This window comes from Camelina sativa, chromosome 5 (genome assembly GCF_030686135.1).
Source record: "Camelina sativa cultivar CO46 ecotype springtype chromosome 5, ASM3068613v1".
Taxonomy (NCBI): Eukaryota; Viridiplantae; Streptophyta; class Magnoliopsida; order Brassicales; family Brassicaceae; genus Camelina; species Camelina sativa.
In genome coordinates this window covers 19482752-19502084 of record NC_141884.1, presented here as the reverse complement: position 1 = coordinate 19502084, position 19333 = coordinate 19482752, and the positions used below count along the sequence as shown (strand labels likewise).

The following is a 19333-nucleotide window of genomic DNA, read 5'->3' as shown; positions in this document are numbered from 1 at the left end:
TGATATATGAACTAGTTTTCAAATTTACTGTTATATTTATTTTAATTTTCTTTCAAAAATATTTATTGCTTTTAGAAACAAAGCTAGTATAGTTAAATGTAATTTCATTTTAAATTAATATAAATGTAAGTGTGTATACTATTTAATTTGATTATATACTAATATGTTTACAGTCGATTATGTGTCGACTATATGTTATAGATGCACGACATTTGATCATCGTCTGACTAACGCATCTACCACTTTAAAATGTTGTAAAGAATTCTAGTTTTCAACGAAAGATTCCAAGAAAATGAATTAAAAGAAACCACCTTTCATTGGCCCTCGTGGTCATTTGAAAAGAGAGTACCAGAGAATAGATCCAGATATATATAAAATGGGTGTAACAATGAATTATCATCTAATTTAAATGATCACTAATTATATAGGATTAAATTAAGCAAAGAAGGAATATTGTGGAGGAGAAGAAGGGGACAAGCGAGGAGGCAGCATAGTGCACATGCACAAGTACAGTTTTGTCTCTTCTAAATCTCACCCCTCAGGTTACAGCAAATATCATTGAAACACTAAAACTAATACTACTCTCTTCTTAATTTCTCTTGTTTCATTAATTAACACGTTCATGCGTGTCAGATCCAACTTAACCTCGGTACGACCAAAGATGGCCACACATACTTGTTTAGAATACCACATTCAAAAACCTCATTAACTAAAATATGATTCTGAAATTTCCATTTTTATATTTTTGAAATTGCCAAAGATTACCATTAAAATGGTTTTGGCCACGAGGAACAGACTTAATTGGCTTGGACTGATCTAACATCTTTGTGGCTTTTTAAATACATGTTGGTTTGGGAGTCGAGTTATAAATCAACTATGGACTAGATCATGAATGGACCAAAAAATCTAGTTTATCCACTTAATCTGAATGGACTTTGGAATGGTCAGATAGCCTAGGTCCTAGGAAATGGATGATTGAATCATATTAATGTGGATCTCCACTCTAAAGAAGTCCAAAGAAATGACTGAACGACTTGTTCAGATCAAGTGAATGATCGGAGAACGAGTCATGATCAATTAAAATATCATAAATTAAGTTATGATCACGGGAATGCAACGAGAAACTTAGCCATAATAGGATGATGGATGGCTAAGTAGTTTAAGCCAAGGAGGCAATGTGATACGATTCAATGTTTAGATGAGAATTTTCGTATAAGAAATTTCATGCGATTAAAAATGTCTTCGAAATTTTGAAGAAACAAACTGCATACATATGTACTTATATATTATTGTAAATCAAATAAAGATCTAATTCTAGTCCACACATAAACTTCCCAATCGTGGTTTAGAACAGTGTTGTTTGTATCGTATTATAAGAAGAAGAAAAAATATAGACATATTAAGTAGTCTTTCAAAGTAGTGATTCCCACGTTCTACCTTACTCTTAACCATTTCTCTTGACCGCCACTTCAATCTGTCCGCAACATTTTGTGTACGTGTAAGCCCGTTTCGTCGCTGGCCATGACAATCACATTCCAATATCACCCTTGCTTATGGCGCATTGACATTGCCAAGTAAAAACCCCAATCATAGAAGAAGAACAACAAGAAACCGTGCGCACAATTTTTTTTAACGTGGCTTTGAAGGAGAGATAGCGCGAGTAAGAAGACGCGGCAAGCCCGAACTCTCGCGGTTCGGCAGCTCCGCGTCAGTTGGTCGAGTCGTCTTCGAGCTATCCCGTTGCTTCTCCAGAGATATAATGGCGGAGGAAATGGACATTGGTCGCCCAACCAATATCTGTCACGTGGCTCACGTAACATACGATCGCTTCGATGGTTTTCTCGGTCTTCCTTCTGAATTCGAGCCCGACGTGCCCAAGAAGCCGCCTAGTGCAAGGTTCAGCTTCTTCTTCTTCATTCTAATGTAAACCGTGAATTATGTTCAAATCTATGACATTATCATTTTTGATTCATGTCTTTGCATTTAAAATTTACCGAAGATTTAACCATATATAACATGTCAAACGCAAGAGAAAATGTAATGTTCGTTTTGACGTTTGAAACAGTTAGATTTCTATCACAATATACAGGGACAAGAATTGACCCAGTCATTATCATGGCCTGAAAAGGATTAAAAATGTGTCTTAAATCCATTTCACATTTACTATATAAATGTAATGTAATCTAATGTAGTCTAAGAGACCTGATCATGAATCTTTGAGAACAATGTGATGGAAATCCATTTCCAAGTGATGTTCTTGTTTCATGATTTGTTTATCTATTTGCGGGTTTGCAGTGCAACAGTGTTTGGGGTTTCTACAGAGTCAATGCAGTTATCATACGACTCGAGAGGGAATTGTGTTCCAACTATACTCACGCTATTACAAAGCCGGCTATACGATCAAGGAGGTTTGCAGGTGGAAGGAATTTTCAGAATCACAGGAGATAACAGTGAGGAAGAGTTTATTAGAGAAGAGTTAAACAAAGGAGTCCTACCAGAACGTATTGATATCCACTGTCTCGCCGGACTTATAAAGGCATGGTTCAGAGAATTACCGAGAGGGGTACTTGATCCTCTGCCATCTCAACAAGTGATGCAGTGTGAGTCAGAGGAGGATTTTGTGAAGGTTGTGAGACTCTTGCCGCAAACGGAAGCTTCTCTTTTGAATTGGGCAATCAATCTGATGGCTGATTTTGTGGAGTTCGAAGATGTTAACAAGATGACCTCACGTAACCTTGCTTTAGTATTCGCACCCAACATGTCCCAGGTCACTTTGCATTCCTATTTTCTCTACTCACATTGATCTTAAGAAAATAATGGGAGTTCAATCTTACTGCTTATACCAAAATGCATCAATGCTACTTTTAGCCTCTGATCCACAAACTGGGTCTGTTTGGTTTTATTGCAGATGGCAGATCCTTTAACAGCATTAATGTATGCTGTGCAAGTGATGAACTTGCTGAGAATCCTCATAGACAAAACACTCAGAGAGAGGAAAATTGCATCTTCCCATGTCGACCCTTGTGATAACATAAGTGAGGCTCAAGATGGTGATGTGGAAGAATATAATCAAGAAGAAGAAATGTATATTTTTGAAGAAGACGAAGATGAAGATATTGATGAAAAGGACAAGGAAGACGAGACAATTGAAGAATCCGGGATAAAAACATTGCTTGCTGATGAACACATACCATCAACTGAAGTGAATACTAATGACCAAAAGAAACAGGAAACATGAATACAGGTGTTGAAGTTGGAAAGGTCATTAGCAGTATTGTGTGTTTTGATTGAATTCTCTTCTTGTGTTATTTTCTTCGTTATCGAAGGTGCAGGTAACTTAGGCTAATTGTTCCAAATACAACTTATGCATTTGTGTTTACATGAAAACGTATCCATTTTTTTCATCAAATAGTTTTGGAAAGCAAAAATGACAGCCTAGAAAGATGAAAGAGCCACAGCAAAATTTGAGATGTATTTAACCACATATTCTGGTCTTTTATTTTTGGGCTTACCCTTTAAGATTAAGCCAGTAATGGTTGTCAATGGATTTCCCCAGTGCTATCTTAAACAAAAGTTCGAAGGTTCCAACAGCAAAAGATTTAGATATTACCATCCATAGTAAGAAGCACCTTGTACAGATCTGGACGACGGTCACGGAACACTCCCCAGCTTTGCCTTTTCGACTTGATCTTCTCAAGATCAAACTGTGCCACGAGAACGGCTTCCGATTTATCATCTGCCTCAGCCACTATTTCACCTGTTGGTCCTGTCATATTGTAACAACAATATAGGTAAAAAAATTTAAGAAAATGCTTATTGTTAAATTTGCATCTAAACTTCAAAATTACTGATATAATCTGAATCAGTTATAAATCGTTACCGGCAATGAAAGAAGTTCCATAGAAAGTGATCTGACTGGGTCCATGCTCTGTTTCAATTGTTTCCTTCCCTATGCGGTTCGAAGCTACAAGAGGTACCTGAAACCCAAAGTATAGCCTCACTCATTAGCAAAAACCATTACAGAAAAAACGGTTAATTAACAATTGAAGCACATTTTGGCAAATTAGAATCAGAAGAAAAAAAGAGGAACAAACTAGGAACATGTAATCTTATTGCTCATGTCACTATAAAAATTGAAGAGTTATAACCTAATAATAGCTTACCACATTAGCTCCAGCATGCCCTTGCATAACTCTCCTCCAATGATCACGTGAATCCAATCCCTGGTCTTGAGGTTCAGAACCAATAGCAGTGGGATAAAACAGTATTTCAGCACCCTGTAGAACCATAGCTCGAGCTGCCTCAGGAAACCACTGATCCCAGCATATAGCTGAACAAGACATTTCATTAAAACTTCAGTTAACACGAAGTAACAAAGGAAAGGACATAAGAAACAGAGTTCTGCATAAAACATCTTACCCACTCCAATTTTTGCAAACTTTGTCTGGAAAACCTATTCACACCAAAGGGGGAAGAGATCAAACTTGTGAACCATATATAACATGACAGAGAAGAAATATGTTTTAATTGGAGATTATTATTGTCATAACTACCTTAAAGCCAGTGTCACCAGGATTGAAATAAAACTTCTCTTGATAACCTGAAGACAAGAAGAGGTCTCAGCAACAAAAAAGGTAGTAAGAACTCAAGCTAATTCCAGCTCAAAACATAACTCACCAGGTCCATCAGGAATATGTGACTTCCTATAAATTCCCAAGTCAGTACCATCAGCATCAATAATGGCTATTGAATTGTAATGTGCATTGTTTGCCTCCTCAAAGAAGCTAACAGGTATCACTACACCCAATTCCTTTGCCAGATTCTGCATCCTGTGTCAAAAAAAAAAAAAAAAACTATCCAACCATTAAAACACCAAATACAACGAGATTCCACTTTTACTGCAGTAGACAAATCGAAGAACCGATCACAACCTGGCAATGGTTGGATGGTTCTTGTAAGGCTTGGATCGCTGAAAGAAGTCCTCTCTTTGCGCTTGACAGAAGTAATATCCCTCAAAAAGTTCCTGAAAAAGTGATATCCATAAAATATAAGAAACTAAACTATTGGAAAATCAAATCAAATCAATGTTGTCCAACAACATAGCACTATAAGAACAAAGAATGACCTGAATAAGAACGATGTTTGCTCCTTTAGCGTGAGCTTCCCTGACCAACCTGCACAAAATGTAAAACAATTCAATTCTCAGATACCGAAATCGAAATTCAAACGGAGGAACCTTCCTATATCAGAGATCCAAATTTGAAAACATCCCTAAATTACGAACAGGAAGATGAGAGAGAGAGAGAGAGAGAGAGAGAGAGAGAGAGAGAGAGAGAGAGGGAGACGAACCGCTCAGCGGTGGCGACATTGGTGGAGATATCGTCGGAGCAAGCGAATTGCAGAGATGAAACAACCACTTCTCGTCTTCTTCCTTCCATTTCCATGGTCTCTCTCTCTCTACCTCAAAAGTCAAAATCGAATAAGGTAGCTTAATTTGACTGTGACTAGCAGAGAGAAGAAAAAAAAAAAAGGATAAAGAAGAAGAGAACATTTCTCTTTTCAGAAATCGAATCAAGGGTCAACAAACGCAAACGCAAACGCCAAATTCAGTTCAGAAATATTGATTTAGTGTTTACATGCTTCAATAGTGTAGTTGACAATGAGACGCAACAATACGCATCGTTCGTTGTTTAAAAGGTTGTCCAAGTCATGGGATTCTCTTTTCATCAAGTATTGATCTTCATAGTACTACTGCTTCTTGAGACTCATATTAGGTTTAATTTACGCTTCTTGAGACTCATACTAGGTTTAATTTACATTAGCTGAGCCTGAGATTTAATTAAGACGTAGCTTTCAATTTGATTATTTCTTCCTTCTTTCACATATCTAAGTGTTGTTTCTACAAAAGCTTAATTTGTTCCCAATATATATTTTCATTTGATTTTGTAAAACGTAACGTAAAACGACATAAGTTAGGTTTATATGAAATGATGAAAGCCTCTTTCCCAAAACAGAGGTTCTCTTTCTCTTTCTCCCTTAGTCGCTCTCAAGCACTTTGAGACAAACTCTTCCTCTCCCACACTCTGGCCGTTCTACCATTGGTTCTAGTCCTTCTTCCTCATGAATGCCATTGGAATCCTTAGTCTATATCAAACATTCTATAGATCAATAAGTAAACTAGAGATATATATACTTTTTCAAAAAAAAAAAAAAACTAGAGATATACAAACATCAGGTTAAAGTAACTGTCAACAGTCGAGAGAGAGAGCACAAATACATCAAGTCCACAGTGGTTTGATTGAATCAATAGTCAGTTCACAACACAACATAAAGACAACAGATGATAAAGATATTACCAAAGACAAGAGCATCTTTTGGCCTTTTGGGTCCGTTTCTTAGTGAAGTTAAAAATTTAAAAAGATCAAAAATGCATTCTTTAGAACAATTCATACTAATAGTTTAATAGAGATTCATAAATGTGAATAGATTGGTCAAGGAATCCAAATTCTAATCTCAACTAGTTTCTTCACTTAGCTAAACATAAAGAAAAAAATCAAATATTTAACATTCACATCCAAAAAAAAAAACAGAAAAAAAAAAGAGAGGAGGAACATCAGAGCTATTACTCAACTATTTACAGTTTTTTAGCCAATCAGACTCCATTTCATGCCCACTCTCAGCAAAGTCGCGTTGCGCGCATATCTAATATCAATGTTCAAGAAAGCGCTAGGCGTTAATTAGGCAGTGATGCAACGCCTAGCGCCTAGAACGCCTAATCGGAATTTAGACGGTTTTAGGCGGTTTAGGCGTTTATATTATAAACTATTATATATCTGATATTATATACAAAATATATATAAAAATAATAAAAATATTAAATCAAAAACAGAAAAATTAATAAAAACATTATTTTAATTCATTTTATATAACATATTAAACATTTATAATTATGTTTATAGAAGTAAACTTTAAATATTTTAAATTTGTGCAATTAAAATTTTAAAAATACACTAAAATGATGATACTACAATTTTAGGCGGTTAAAGCGGTCGTCTAGGCGGTGCTATAGCGCCTAGCGCCTAGCGCCTAGACGGGGCGGAGGCGGACGCCTAGAACGCTTTTTCGAACAGTGTCTAATATATGTGGGTTCTTCTAACCCACAAAATCGTTTGTTTTGGAATAAACACACTTATCTCTGAAGTGAACCAAAATTTAAGTTTGGAAAAAGGTTGGAACAACGTAAATCAAACCGAAATCAATTGTTCATCTATATTATTACATTTTGAAATACACAAAATGTCAGATATTACACAAATGTCACCATATTAAAGACAAAAAAAAACTAAACTCATTACAGGTTTAATAGGTAAAATCATGTGCGCGCTTGTGTAGCTAAGTGAAATCTAAAAAAGGAAACATCACTAAAATATTACTATAATAGAAATACTGAAAATATTAATTTTAATTAGATTAAAAATTAATATTTTTGTTTTAGATTTTAAAATTATTTTTATCTTGTAATAATGTTTTGAAAATCTATTGACTAAACCCATTTTCTCTTTATTAATATGAAAATAATATTTTAAAAAGAATCAATAAAAAGAAAAACTAAGTAAAAACCAGCAAAGAAGACTAAAACCCTAAATCAACTAATTTGAAGGTAGAGACATTTTCTTGATCTCGTTCTATATTCCTAAGAACTAAAAAATTTCATAGCAAAAACAATTCACATCGCTTATACTTCCATACATATATGGTTATACAAAATTTTCATACATGTGTGGCACATCAAATATCTAAAAAAATAACAAAAACTTTATATTTGATAATTTACACTTTAAAATTAGACTTGATTAATCACATATCTTTGTAGGAAATACCTAAAGTATGGATCTCAGTCTAAAATAAAATAATTTAAATTTCCATGATATCAAATATATAATATTCTCCATCTTAATAATCTATATATAATAGCAACCCGAATAAATGCCACAAAAAAATTAAGTTTTTTCAATCGTACCTTTTGGATAATTTTCCAAAAAAAATCTGTAAAAAAATTAAATTTTGTGTTTTACAAAAAGTTGTGATTGTTCATTGTAATGGTTTTTCTGTAAAATTGCAATTGTTCATTGTAGAGTTGTGTTTATTCGAATATTCATATCTTTTGAAACTTATATATATTTGTCTGTTTGAACTGTTTTCATTTATTTGTTATGACACAAAATAATATAAAATTTTAATCTCTACGGTTTTTACAGTTTTCTAAATTATTCTCTAGCATTCCTTCTTTTGAAAGTAAAGAAATTCCTCCAATTTTTTATTTAACAAAGATTTTTAGAATGATGAATCTAATTTACAACTTTTAGTTAATTTAAAATATAAAAATTTAATGAAAATACCTAGAGTTTTTTTTCAAGAGTTAGATTGATTATATAATGAGTTTGTGAATTTGACTTTTCAATATGGTAATAAAGATGTCTTCTATTTAAAAGCAGTTTATATGAGTTATTAGGTATAAATATAATCAAGTGCAGACACAACAATTGTGATTTTCTGTAGTACCTTTTTGTAAAATTTTTGTTTTTATTTATTTTTTAAAAAAATCAAACGGTTGTATGATTGTATTTGTTCATTGTAAAGTTGTGTCTTTTCACTATATTTTATTTATATTTTTTCATCCCATCTTTTTGTTCTAATAAGTGTGTCTACTTAAATAGTCATATCATTTGAACTCTCTTTATATTTATCTCCTCGTTAGTAACTAATTAGTATATATAAAAGCAGTGCCGGTCCGGCATTTACTAGTGCCCTACGCAGAACTTAAAAACATGCCCTTTTATATATTACCAAAAAATTATAACCAAATAGTATATAAAACTTTATGTTTAATATTTTGAAATGTTATTAACACAAACCAAAGCCAAAGCATTAGATTTGATGAAAAGGTTTATCTAATAGTTTAACAAAGCAAACTATTAACCTCAAAAGGGAAAAAATCAAACCAAAACCAACAATTAATCTCAAAAACTATGATTTGCACTTATATTAAAGTCCACATTTTTGTAAAAGTCTTTAAATGTATATAAAAACTCTATAAAATTTTTACAAAAAATGCCTTAATTTTTTTATGCTCTAATCCTTTGCTTCAGTTGATTGATAAAAATGCAACAATAATGTTAAAAAAATAGTTGGACATCGAAAAGTAAATAACATACGTCATATACAAGGCAAACAAATAGTTCTTTTTCCAAGTATTATAAAACAGAAATTCAACATGGATGTATATACCTGCAGAAAAGAGACTTCTTAGACTTTTTCTCCTTGAAATAATTTGCACAATAATCAAAAGAAAAAAAATTGATCAAAATTAAGCAAAACTATGAAAATTATAAGAAAAAAATGAGTAAAACATATGTTAAATATGACAAAATTAAATATTAAAAGATCCAAAATATTGTGATATTAAAACAAAACTAAATGTTTAGTAAGTACTAACTACACAAAAAGAACATATAGTTCCCGGCAAGAACAACATCAGCTCTAAACGAGTCAAAGACCTCAGAAAGTTTTTCTACAAAATTAATATTTCGTCACCATTTCACAGTATCCAAGAAGATTGACTAAATTTTTGTGCCTCATACCGAATTTAATAAACTTGAGTACCTTCTTTTCTTGCTCTTTTGATCTCGGTTCGTTTGCCCAAAAAAATTCGGGTCATGTTTTAATTGCCTCTATCACTTTCGTCTCTGATTTTTTTGGTGTGGAGACGCTTCTTAGACAGATGAAGAGTATGGATCCTCGTATGAGGAAAGAAGGTTCTAAAGTTGTAGCTCTTGCTCTTAGCAAGGTATTATTCAGGATTCAATAACCTCATTTGGGTTTTTTTCTTTGTTTTCATACTTTGGTTTATGACTTTTTGGTGTGTGGTGTTGTTGAAGGTGTTCCAGTTAAAAGTTAATGGTGTGGCATTTAGGTTGATTCCTGAGTCTACTCAAGTGAAAATTTGCTTGCTTTTGACGATAATATTTTCTTTAGTAGAAAGTAGAAACGAAAGAGTCAATTAAAATCAAATATGTAATGATAATTTTTAAGAAGACATTTTATATAACTAAAACCAACCGAAAACATTTTATTTAGTCAAAAACCAATCACTAGTTTTGACTACATACTATAATCTCCTCACAGTCTTAACAATTGGATCAAATAATACATATGGATATGGTAAAGAGCTGATGAAATGAACCTAAGTCACCTTGGTCCAGTGGTAAAGGGAGAAAAGTCCCACCATCTGGGTTCGAGTAGCATTGGCCACGGGGGTTCAAAATTTAATATGGTTTTCCCCGGCCCCAGGAGATTAGTTTTTGGGTCTGGGAAGCCTTTAACATCACTCTTGAATTATCAAAAAAAAAAAAAAGAGATGATGAAATGTCTTTATATCTCTTAAGTCGTCTTATGCATATGCTCACCTGGAATTTTGTAAACTGAGACATCAAGAAAATTAGATAAATACAGTATAAGGAAGAAAACTGGTCAGCTACACCAACTATACCATAATACATGACCACACATGCCAACTTTAGAAATGTATACTCAACTACATGAAGTATATGTATTGCATGGTCACATATACCAACTATATGATGACATATGCTCAACATCACAACAATTTTATTCCGGTACACCGTTCATCGAAATCCGGTGTTGACTAATATTGACCGACGTTGACCAACAAAAAAATTCAAAAAAAAAGATTTAGAAATAAAAATAACAAAATTCTTTAGGAATCATCTAATAAGAAACCAAAATAAGAAATTTAATTAAATTATTTAGGAATCGTCTATGATATTTTATAATTAAAAATATATTTGTATCTAATATAAAGATATATTGTTATGTTTCACTCATTCAATTTTATAATAGTTACTTTTTTTCAATTTCAAAACTTAAATTAAATTGAAATAAAAATAATTCATAAGATATTAAAACTTAAACTCAAACCAAAAAATCTTGTTGTAGTGAATCAAATAAAAAACCTATTATTTTAACATTATTAATTAATAAACATCAACTTCTTACATAATTTATTTAAATACATATATAATATTATTTAATATTCTCAACCACAAAAATATTTTCTACAATAAAAAATACTTAGAACCAAACCAATACATGTCAAAATCATTAGAATTACTCCAAAGAAGTTATATACTCATGGTAAAATAAAAGTTTTATTATCTGAAAATATTATTAATGATTTTTTATTTCACTTTTATTAAGTTTTGCAATAAAAAAAACTAACTATTATAAGGCTGGATGAATATAATTAACATATACAAAACATAATTTTATAATGAATATAAACATTTTGTTAATTTTTGAACACATTAGATAATTCAATAAAAGAATTTTCTTATTTTTGTTTCTAAAATTAAAAATAAAAAATTTGAATATTTTTGTTGGTCAATATTGGTCAACGCCGGTCAATATTGGTCAACACCGAATTCCGACGAACGGTGTACCGGAGTAAAATGATCGTGATGTTGAGCACATGTCATCATATAGTTGGTATATGTGGCCATGCAATACATATACTTCATGTAGTTGAGTATACATTTTAAAAGTTCGCATGTGTGATCATGTATTGTGATATAGTTGATGTAGCTGACTATCTTTTTCCCTAAAAAGAAAAAGAAGAGAGATAATGTGACTCTGCAATATGACAATTTAAGACATCCTTTTGACACCCATTTGCCACCTGCCTCATTTTGATTGGTTTAATTTTAAAAAACAACTATAATTTAATTATTTTGCAAAAACAACTATTAAATTCATTTGACATTTATTAAGTGGGTATCACCAATGTAAATGCCCTAAAAACAGAGTATTTTAAAAATACAGAGATTTTCAGCAAACAAAAATTCTTATGTTTGTCTAGAATGTAACGTTTAGGTGTGTGTGTGACTATAATCTATATATATAAAGTTAACTTTATTCACTCATGGTGCTGCCACATCAGCTTCTTCTTCTTTAATTTTGTGGGCCTTACAGATTTTAATAAGCTCTTTAAACAATTACAAAAATGATAAACTGATCCATTAGATTTCATCCAAATTCTGTAGGCCCAACACTATTTGATCCAAAGTCTCTAGACCCAGCACTATATCTAAATCATATTGATTCAACCTGATAAAGCTTAGCGACGATAGTGTGAAGGACGGTCCACCTTCACTCGTTTCTCTCCTCCTTAATCCTCGATCCATGTCGTTTCACCATCCGATGTTATAATGCATACCATTCAATTTTAATTTCTTCACTCTTCTAAACTTTCACACATCCTTTCATGTCTTCCGTCACCAGTGCAACGGCTTCGTTTGTAATGGCTAATTATGTTGTTCCAAAATCAAATATTCTATCTATAGAGAACATCTACCCCTCGATCATAATTCGAAAAAGCATTAAGCAAGGAGCAAACAAAATAGGGATTAACGAGACTCTAATTTTATTATTCAACCAGAAAAAAAAAAGTAAAAAAGAAAGAAAAGAATAGAGCATTTACCCGATATATATATGAAGTAAAACACTGATTTGGAATAATATTATTATCTATTCGTACCTAACTTTCTTTCAAGTATCGTTTATGCTTAGTTCTTTTACATATATTTGCATCATATGGTTAAGACACATAATTATAAGAGACAAATAAAATATTTTCCTAGGTCAAGAAGACAAGAATTATGACTAGAATCTTCATTGATCTTGTAATTATATATCATCATTTCTAGCTACAAAAACATCCACCTAAGCAATATTTTGTTTTACTTATAAATTTAAAATATTTATTTAGTGCATATTTATGTTAATTATAATAAATAGAAAGTTTAAATAATAAATAAAATTATGTAAAATAAATAAAATGTTAAAATAAGAAAACTATACTATAAATTTTTATTAGCGGTAATAATATAATTAGAATTTTCTATTAAACTCATCATAATTTAAAATTTCAAATGTATTATTGAGTTTTAGTATGGAAGTAAATTTTAAATTTATGGTAGAATAAAAAAATTATGTAATTGTGTATTATTGAGTTTTAGAATAAAAGTAAATTTTAAATTTATGGGAGAATAATTTTTTAATGTAATTATATATTATTGAGTTTTAGAATGGAAGTAAAATTTAAAATCACGGTAGGATAAAAAAAATTCTGTAATTTTTTTTGTAAGATTTTAAACAGGAAAAATAAAATTAAAAGTGAAATATTATTTTATAACATGATCAAAAAGAAGAAAAAAAATTGATATTTCATAAATTGAATCAAATGCTTTTAATCCAAATTTAAGTATTGAAAGATAGTAATTAAAAAAATAGTTATAATTTATCTTGAAAATCATTTTACAGTCTAATACTCCCTCCGTTTCAAAATATAGGATGTTTTAAGCAAAGCACGCAGATTAAGAAGTCTTTACTTTTAATAACTTCAACCAATCAGAAACAATACTGCATAATATAAAATACTAAACTAATCTAAAAGTTGCATTGAAATTTGAAAGCATCCTATATTATGAAACAAACAATTTCTCCAAAACATCCTATATTTTGAAACGGAGGGAGTATGTGTTATATGTGAGTCAATAGAAGGTAGAAAAAAGTAGATTTCAAAAAGAGTGCATCATCAATAATGACGAAAGAATTATACTTAAAAGTGTTTGAAAATAAATTAATAAAACTTGGAAAGATAATAATACACAACTACACATGACTAAATTAAAATCTCTGATAACTCATTAATTGTGTGAAACAAATGAGTTTGTAAAAGAATAAATGACATACATTAATAAATAGATTATCATTCCAAGTTGGGTTTAACAGTTTAACCATATAATCATGAAAAGTGGGATAAGATAGATACATTCATGAATTGGTTGTTTATGGGACGTTACAATTACTTCGATGGGTAAAGCAAGCTTGGTAAAGATGTTATAACGATATGATATTATATTTTACCTTTACGCTAAGCAATATTCATGAGATTCCGTATATTTAAAAGTTATAATTATGCAAAAAACAAACAGGGCAAACTCAAAAAAAAATCCCAAAAAATGTAAAAAAAAAACCCCCAAAATGTATGGAAACAAAAAATTAGATGTAAAACAATCAACAACAAATAAAAACAAAACTACATTATTATAACTCAATAGTTTTGATGCAACTAAACGTGAAACAAATCCGCGCGTAGCGCGGCATAACACGAGAGTTATTGATACACACCATTCTGTTCAACAACCGATATACGGCAAAGAAGAAAAAACATAACTACGAGACACAGGCTAATTTCCAAAAGAACAAATACATCCTCAAATCAATAAGACCCAGAACACCACTACTTTTAAAGGCTTAAACAGATATTTGGGCCCAATCAATGTAACACAAATTAATATATATATATATAAAAACACCCGATTGTAAGTAAATTAAAAACCTTATTAAAAATTACAAACTTACAAACTTTGTAACACAATCACAAAAAAAATTGACAAACATTCTCATACATTTCATTTAATACGTACTCTAAAAAAAAACAAGGAAGTACAACCACATATAGAAAAATACAAAAAAAAGCAATCAAACAAATAACAGGTAAAAAAAAACAATGCAAAAAAACAATTACATCCAGAAATCAACTTATACATCACAATCTACAAATATGCAATTTAAATAACTGAAAAACAAAACCAAATTTTAAAATAAACATAACTAATATAAAATAAAAATGTAAAACTACACAATAGATTGTACTTAATGCAAAAAAAAAAAGCAAGAAAGAAAGTCAAAATCACCATTTTTTAAGAAAAACAAAACCAAAATAATTGCAACCAAGATATAAAGAGAAAAATAACAAAACACATTAAAAATATCCACCAAAAAAACACACATCACACCCTAATTAAACTCCCGCGCGAAGCACATACCAAATACTAAACAATGACAAAATGACAAATAATAATAAATTAATCACAACTAACAACTACAGCAAAACAACAATTTTAAGTACACAATATTAACTTCTCATCATAAGTATTTAAATAAACATTTAAAAAAACACAAAAGATGATCTCAAATTTTGAAAAGTAAACAGCACACTAAATTATACTTACTGCAAAACCTATTTTTTTAAAAAATATATCTAACAAACAACATAAGCACCCAAATCAAATACAAAAACAAACATAAAGATGAATTTACATAACCAAAAATTATTATACACAAAAAATCCAAAATACACCTTAATCTAACTCCGCGCGTAGCGCGGATCAATTGCTAGTATGTCATAAAAGTATTGGTTTCTGGCTTTCTGAAAAAGAAACTATCACCATATCTTTTCTGATAGCAGTGAAGACATATACCCGAATCATGTTTCCAAATCCAATATATTCCCTAATATATTTAAAAAAATATATTTATACTTAAAAAAAGATTAAAAGTTGACAATAAATATAAATACATCAATACTATATAATAACCCGCATTGGTAGCGCGGGAAATTTTTTTTTATTTTGTCATTTGTTAATATTATGTTTATGTAGTATAATTCATTTACATGTTATATAATATAGTACTATATGGTGAATTTTGATTCACATTAAACTACTAATAGGTAGGTCTGGAAACTACTACCGATACCCGTATTGGACCCATTTTTCGGTTTATATCCATCCCGAAAAAGGTACCCGCAGCTTTAGGGTCGAGTGAAGGATATAATAATTATATTATCCATGAATAATGATCAAGTATCGGATATTAATTTAATTTTTGAGCGTCTCGTTACCCGTCATTACCCATTTTATTACCCGACTCATAAATACACGTTAATATTTTGTAGAATAATGTTACCAGCGTCAGGAAATATTTATGTAAATTTGGATTTGTTTGTTACAAAATAATAGTAGAAAATTTATTAATTCTATACATTTTATAAAATTATATATTTAATTTACTTAAAGTCATACTCTGATTTTGACCCGTAGTTGGTACTACTATTTTGGTTTGGTGTAATACCAAATTCGTTAATTATACATTCGGTAAAGCCAAAAAATCCAACAAAACATGTATTGACCCGTGATTTGGTATTACAAATTGATGTGATCGTGTTTAGAGATCTTAATATACCAAATTTACAAATTGAAGTTATTGGTATAACATGTTGTATATTAATTTTATAGGTAAAAATTACAATTAGGTTATGTATATTATCAATATTATACACTTAGTATTGTTTATATAGTGAATATTGTGTATAAACAATTAAGTTTTAGCCAATTAAATAGTTTGTTATTATTTCCTAAGATTTATGAAACAATAAATAGATTTTATTATTTTGTAAACAATTCTAAACTTTTCTTTTGTTAGTTATTAGAATAATTAAAATATAATAGCATTTTCGTAATATGTCACATCAGAACTGGTTAATTTTTTAACAACATAGCTTAAATAAGTATATAGATATATTTTAAAAATATAAACATTGTTGTATCCTAATTTTAATATATATTTGTTATTATTAAATGATTTTAGATATGTAAATACTTAATCTTAGTTTTATAAATAAATTTAAGTTTTATAATTTTCTAAATAGTTTGTTATTATTCCTAAGATTTCTGAAACAATAAATAGAATCTGTTTAATTATTTTATTACATAATTTCGAAAAAAATTTATTATTATTTTATTAAATAATTTCGAAATTATTTTATTAATGATTTTTTGTAATCTAATGTGACAAGCCGTCCCGTTGACCCCACTAGCCCACTGCTAGCTTGCCCCCACAGGTCCGAAGTTGGCCCTGCAGGGCATCGATCCTAACTCCTCACTGGGCAAATAGAACTATTCATCCAAATCCACAATAGGTTATTGGTGCACCAGGCGTTCCTCGAACCCTGGTCCCCACCCTTTAACAACCTTCCCACAGGACAAGCTGTCACCAGTTGGTCTGCAGCTCAATTGTTGACAGCTTGTCCTGTGGGAAGATTGTTAAAGGGTGGGGACCAGGGTTCGAGGAACGCTTGGTGCACCAATAACCTACTGTGGATTTGGATGAATAATTTCATTTGCCCAGTGAGGGGTTAGGATCGATGCCCTGCAGGACCAGCTTTGGGCCTATGGAGGCAAGCTAGCGGTGGGCTAATGGGGTCAACGGGACGGGTTGTCACATCTAATAAATTAATAATTACTATTTTTTGGATAATTATTTTCAGGTTACAACAAATTAATATTAGGATTCTGTTATTATATTTTGTATTAAAATACAGTGGCATTTTGTGTAATATTTTATATGGAGTAGGGTTATTTGTTTAAAGGGTTGCTTAAATAAGTATATAGATTAATGATATATAATTTGTTACAATTATAAGGCAATAACATTAGATTCTAATTTTAAAAACTTATAAATCATCATTTATAATTATAACTAATAAAAAAAATCTATCTTTTTTAAACAACTTTTTATTTTTATTAATTAGAAAGAGAGAGAGTATCTATCTATTAAAAGACTTCCACATCCTCTTAAAAGCCCAATACAATTACTATTGGATCAGCGATGACTACTTCTATTCATCTCAGCTCATCCTTCCTCTTCATCCAATCCAGCGTAAGAAGATACAACTCCATATCCTCAGTAAACAATCTCCAAAAACGCACTGTTTTATCCCTCTCTTCTGCTCTCACCTCACAAGGCGACAAACACATGACTCCACTAGAGGGAAACGGCAATGATCCCAACTCTGCCTTTGACTTTAAGTCATATATGATTCGTAAGGCTGAATTCGTAAGTGCCGCTCTCAACGTTTCCGTACCACTTTCGAAACCCCTCACAATCCAAGAGGCGATGCGGTACTCTTTGCTAGCGGGTGGAAAACGTGTCAGGCCTCTACTTTGCATTGCAGCCTGCGAGCTTGTGGGTGGCGATGAGGCTACTGCCATGTCAGCCGCTTGCGCGGTCGAGATGATCCACACGAGCTCTCTCGTTCATGATGACCTTCCCTGCATGGACAATGCTGACCTCCGCCGAGGCAAGCTCACCAACCACAAGGTATGTTGTTAAATCGTTAGAGTTGAATCATCCATTGACGTTAACGTATGGATGATTTAAAACAAGGTATTTGGAGAAGACATGGCGGTTTTGGCGGGTGATGCACTATTTGCTTTAGCGTTTGAGCACATGACGGCCTTGTCAAGTGCGTTGGTTGTTTCCCCTAAGAGGAAGGTCCGTGCGGTTATTGAGCTGGCAAAGGCCATAGGGACAAAAGGGCTAGTGGCTGGGCAAGTGATCGACTTATGTAGCGAAGGGTTGGATCCAGACGATGTGGGATTGGAGCGTCTAGAGTTCATCCACCTTCACAAAACAGCCGCTTTGTTGGAGGCAGCAGTGGTTGTAGGAGCCATATTGGGAGGTGGAACAGAGGAAGAGATCGAAAAGCTAAGAAAGTATGCGAGATGTATTGGGCTGTTGTTTCAGGTGGTTGATGATATACTTGACGTAACAAAATCTACTGATGAACTGGGTAAGAGCGCCGGAAATGACGTTATTGCTGGCAAACTTACATATCCGAGGTTGATTGGTTTGGAGAAATCGAGGGAACTTGCGCAGAAATTAAGCAAAGAAGCAGAGGAACAGCTTATAGGGTTTGATCCGAATAAGGCGGTTCCTCTGGTGGCCCTTGCTAGTTACATTGCTGGAAGACACAACTGATCATAAATGCGCATCTAAATGTCCTAACAAGTCCGTTTAGTTAAATTTCTCTCCTCGTGTTGTTTCTTATGAACCAATTATGGTGTGGTCATTTGTATATGTTTCTTTAAAAAAAAAATATGATTACATGGGAAGGCCCATGAACAATTGAACATTGGTTTAACTCAAAAGTCAAAACCCAAAATTTTGTAAGCGTTGAGTGCTTTTTTATATATTTTTTGTTTGCATGACTAGTCTCCTTCAACGTACGTGTGCATATGACATAGCCAGCTTCGAGGTATTGTAACAAATGACAAAATATGATATATCAAGACTTAAAGAGTACTATTAATTATTCAAATTTCTTTGTTATATGGTGTGGTATTCATGAAGAAGAAGCAGAAAGAGATGTGGCAACATTGTATTACTATAAAGAAGAAGAATTGAGTAAGATGGCTTGACATAACTATAAGATAGTCATGGAAGAATTCGTGACGACTGATCAATGTGCCACACCCAGTTATTGTGCGGTGCCTCAAGATTTTACGGTCGATATATGTCTTTTGCAAGGATATGTAGTACTGATGAATACACCAATACGCATGAATAG

At 31.7% G+C, this 19333-nt stretch overlaps 3 protein-coding genes across 3 annotated transcripts; 2 read left to right on the top strand and 1 right to left on the bottom strand.

Annotated features, from left to right (window-relative positions):
• Positions 1 to 1476: 1476 nt before the first annotated feature.
• LOC104786985 (rho GTPase-activating protein 5-like) lies at positions 1477 to 3381 on the top strand. Its single transcript, XM_010512473.2, has 3 exons — positions 1477 to 1896; positions 2296 to 2767; positions 2909 to 3381. The coding sequence occupies exons 1-3, from the start codon at positions 1760 to 1762 to the stop codon at positions 3236 to 3238; spliced, it is 939 nt and encodes a 312-aa protein (XP_010510775.2). The 5' UTR covers positions 1477 to 1759; the 3' UTR covers positions 3239 to 3381.
• On the bottom strand, positions 3376 to 5692 carry LOC104786984 (N-carbamoylputrescine amidase). The gene is made up of 9 exons (XM_010512472.3): positions 5350 to 5692; positions 5126 to 5174; positions 4932 to 5023; positions 4678 to 4829; positions 4554 to 4600; positions 4420 to 4453; positions 4164 to 4330; positions 3881 to 3977; positions 3376 to 3766 (listed from the first exon to the last, which is right to left on the bottom strand). The coding sequence occupies exons 1-9, from the start codon at positions 5442 to 5444 to the stop codon at positions 3600 to 3602; spliced, it is 900 nt and encodes a 299-aa protein (XP_010510774.1). The 5' UTR covers positions 5445 to 5692; the 3' UTR covers positions 3376 to 3599.
• Positions 5693 to 17572: 11880 nt separating this feature from the next.
• On the top strand, positions 17573 to 18956 carry LOC104786983 (geranylgeranyl pyrophosphate synthase 11, chloroplastic-like). Its single transcript, XM_010512471.2, has 2 exons — positions 17573 to 18084; positions 18151 to 18956. The coding sequence occupies exons 1-2, from the start codon at positions 17593 to 17595 to the stop codon at positions 18742 to 18744; spliced, it is 1086 nt and encodes a 361-aa protein (XP_010510773.1). The 5' UTR covers positions 17573 to 17592; the 3' UTR covers positions 18745 to 18956.
• The last annotated feature ends 377 nt before the right edge of the window (positions 18957 to 19333 follow it).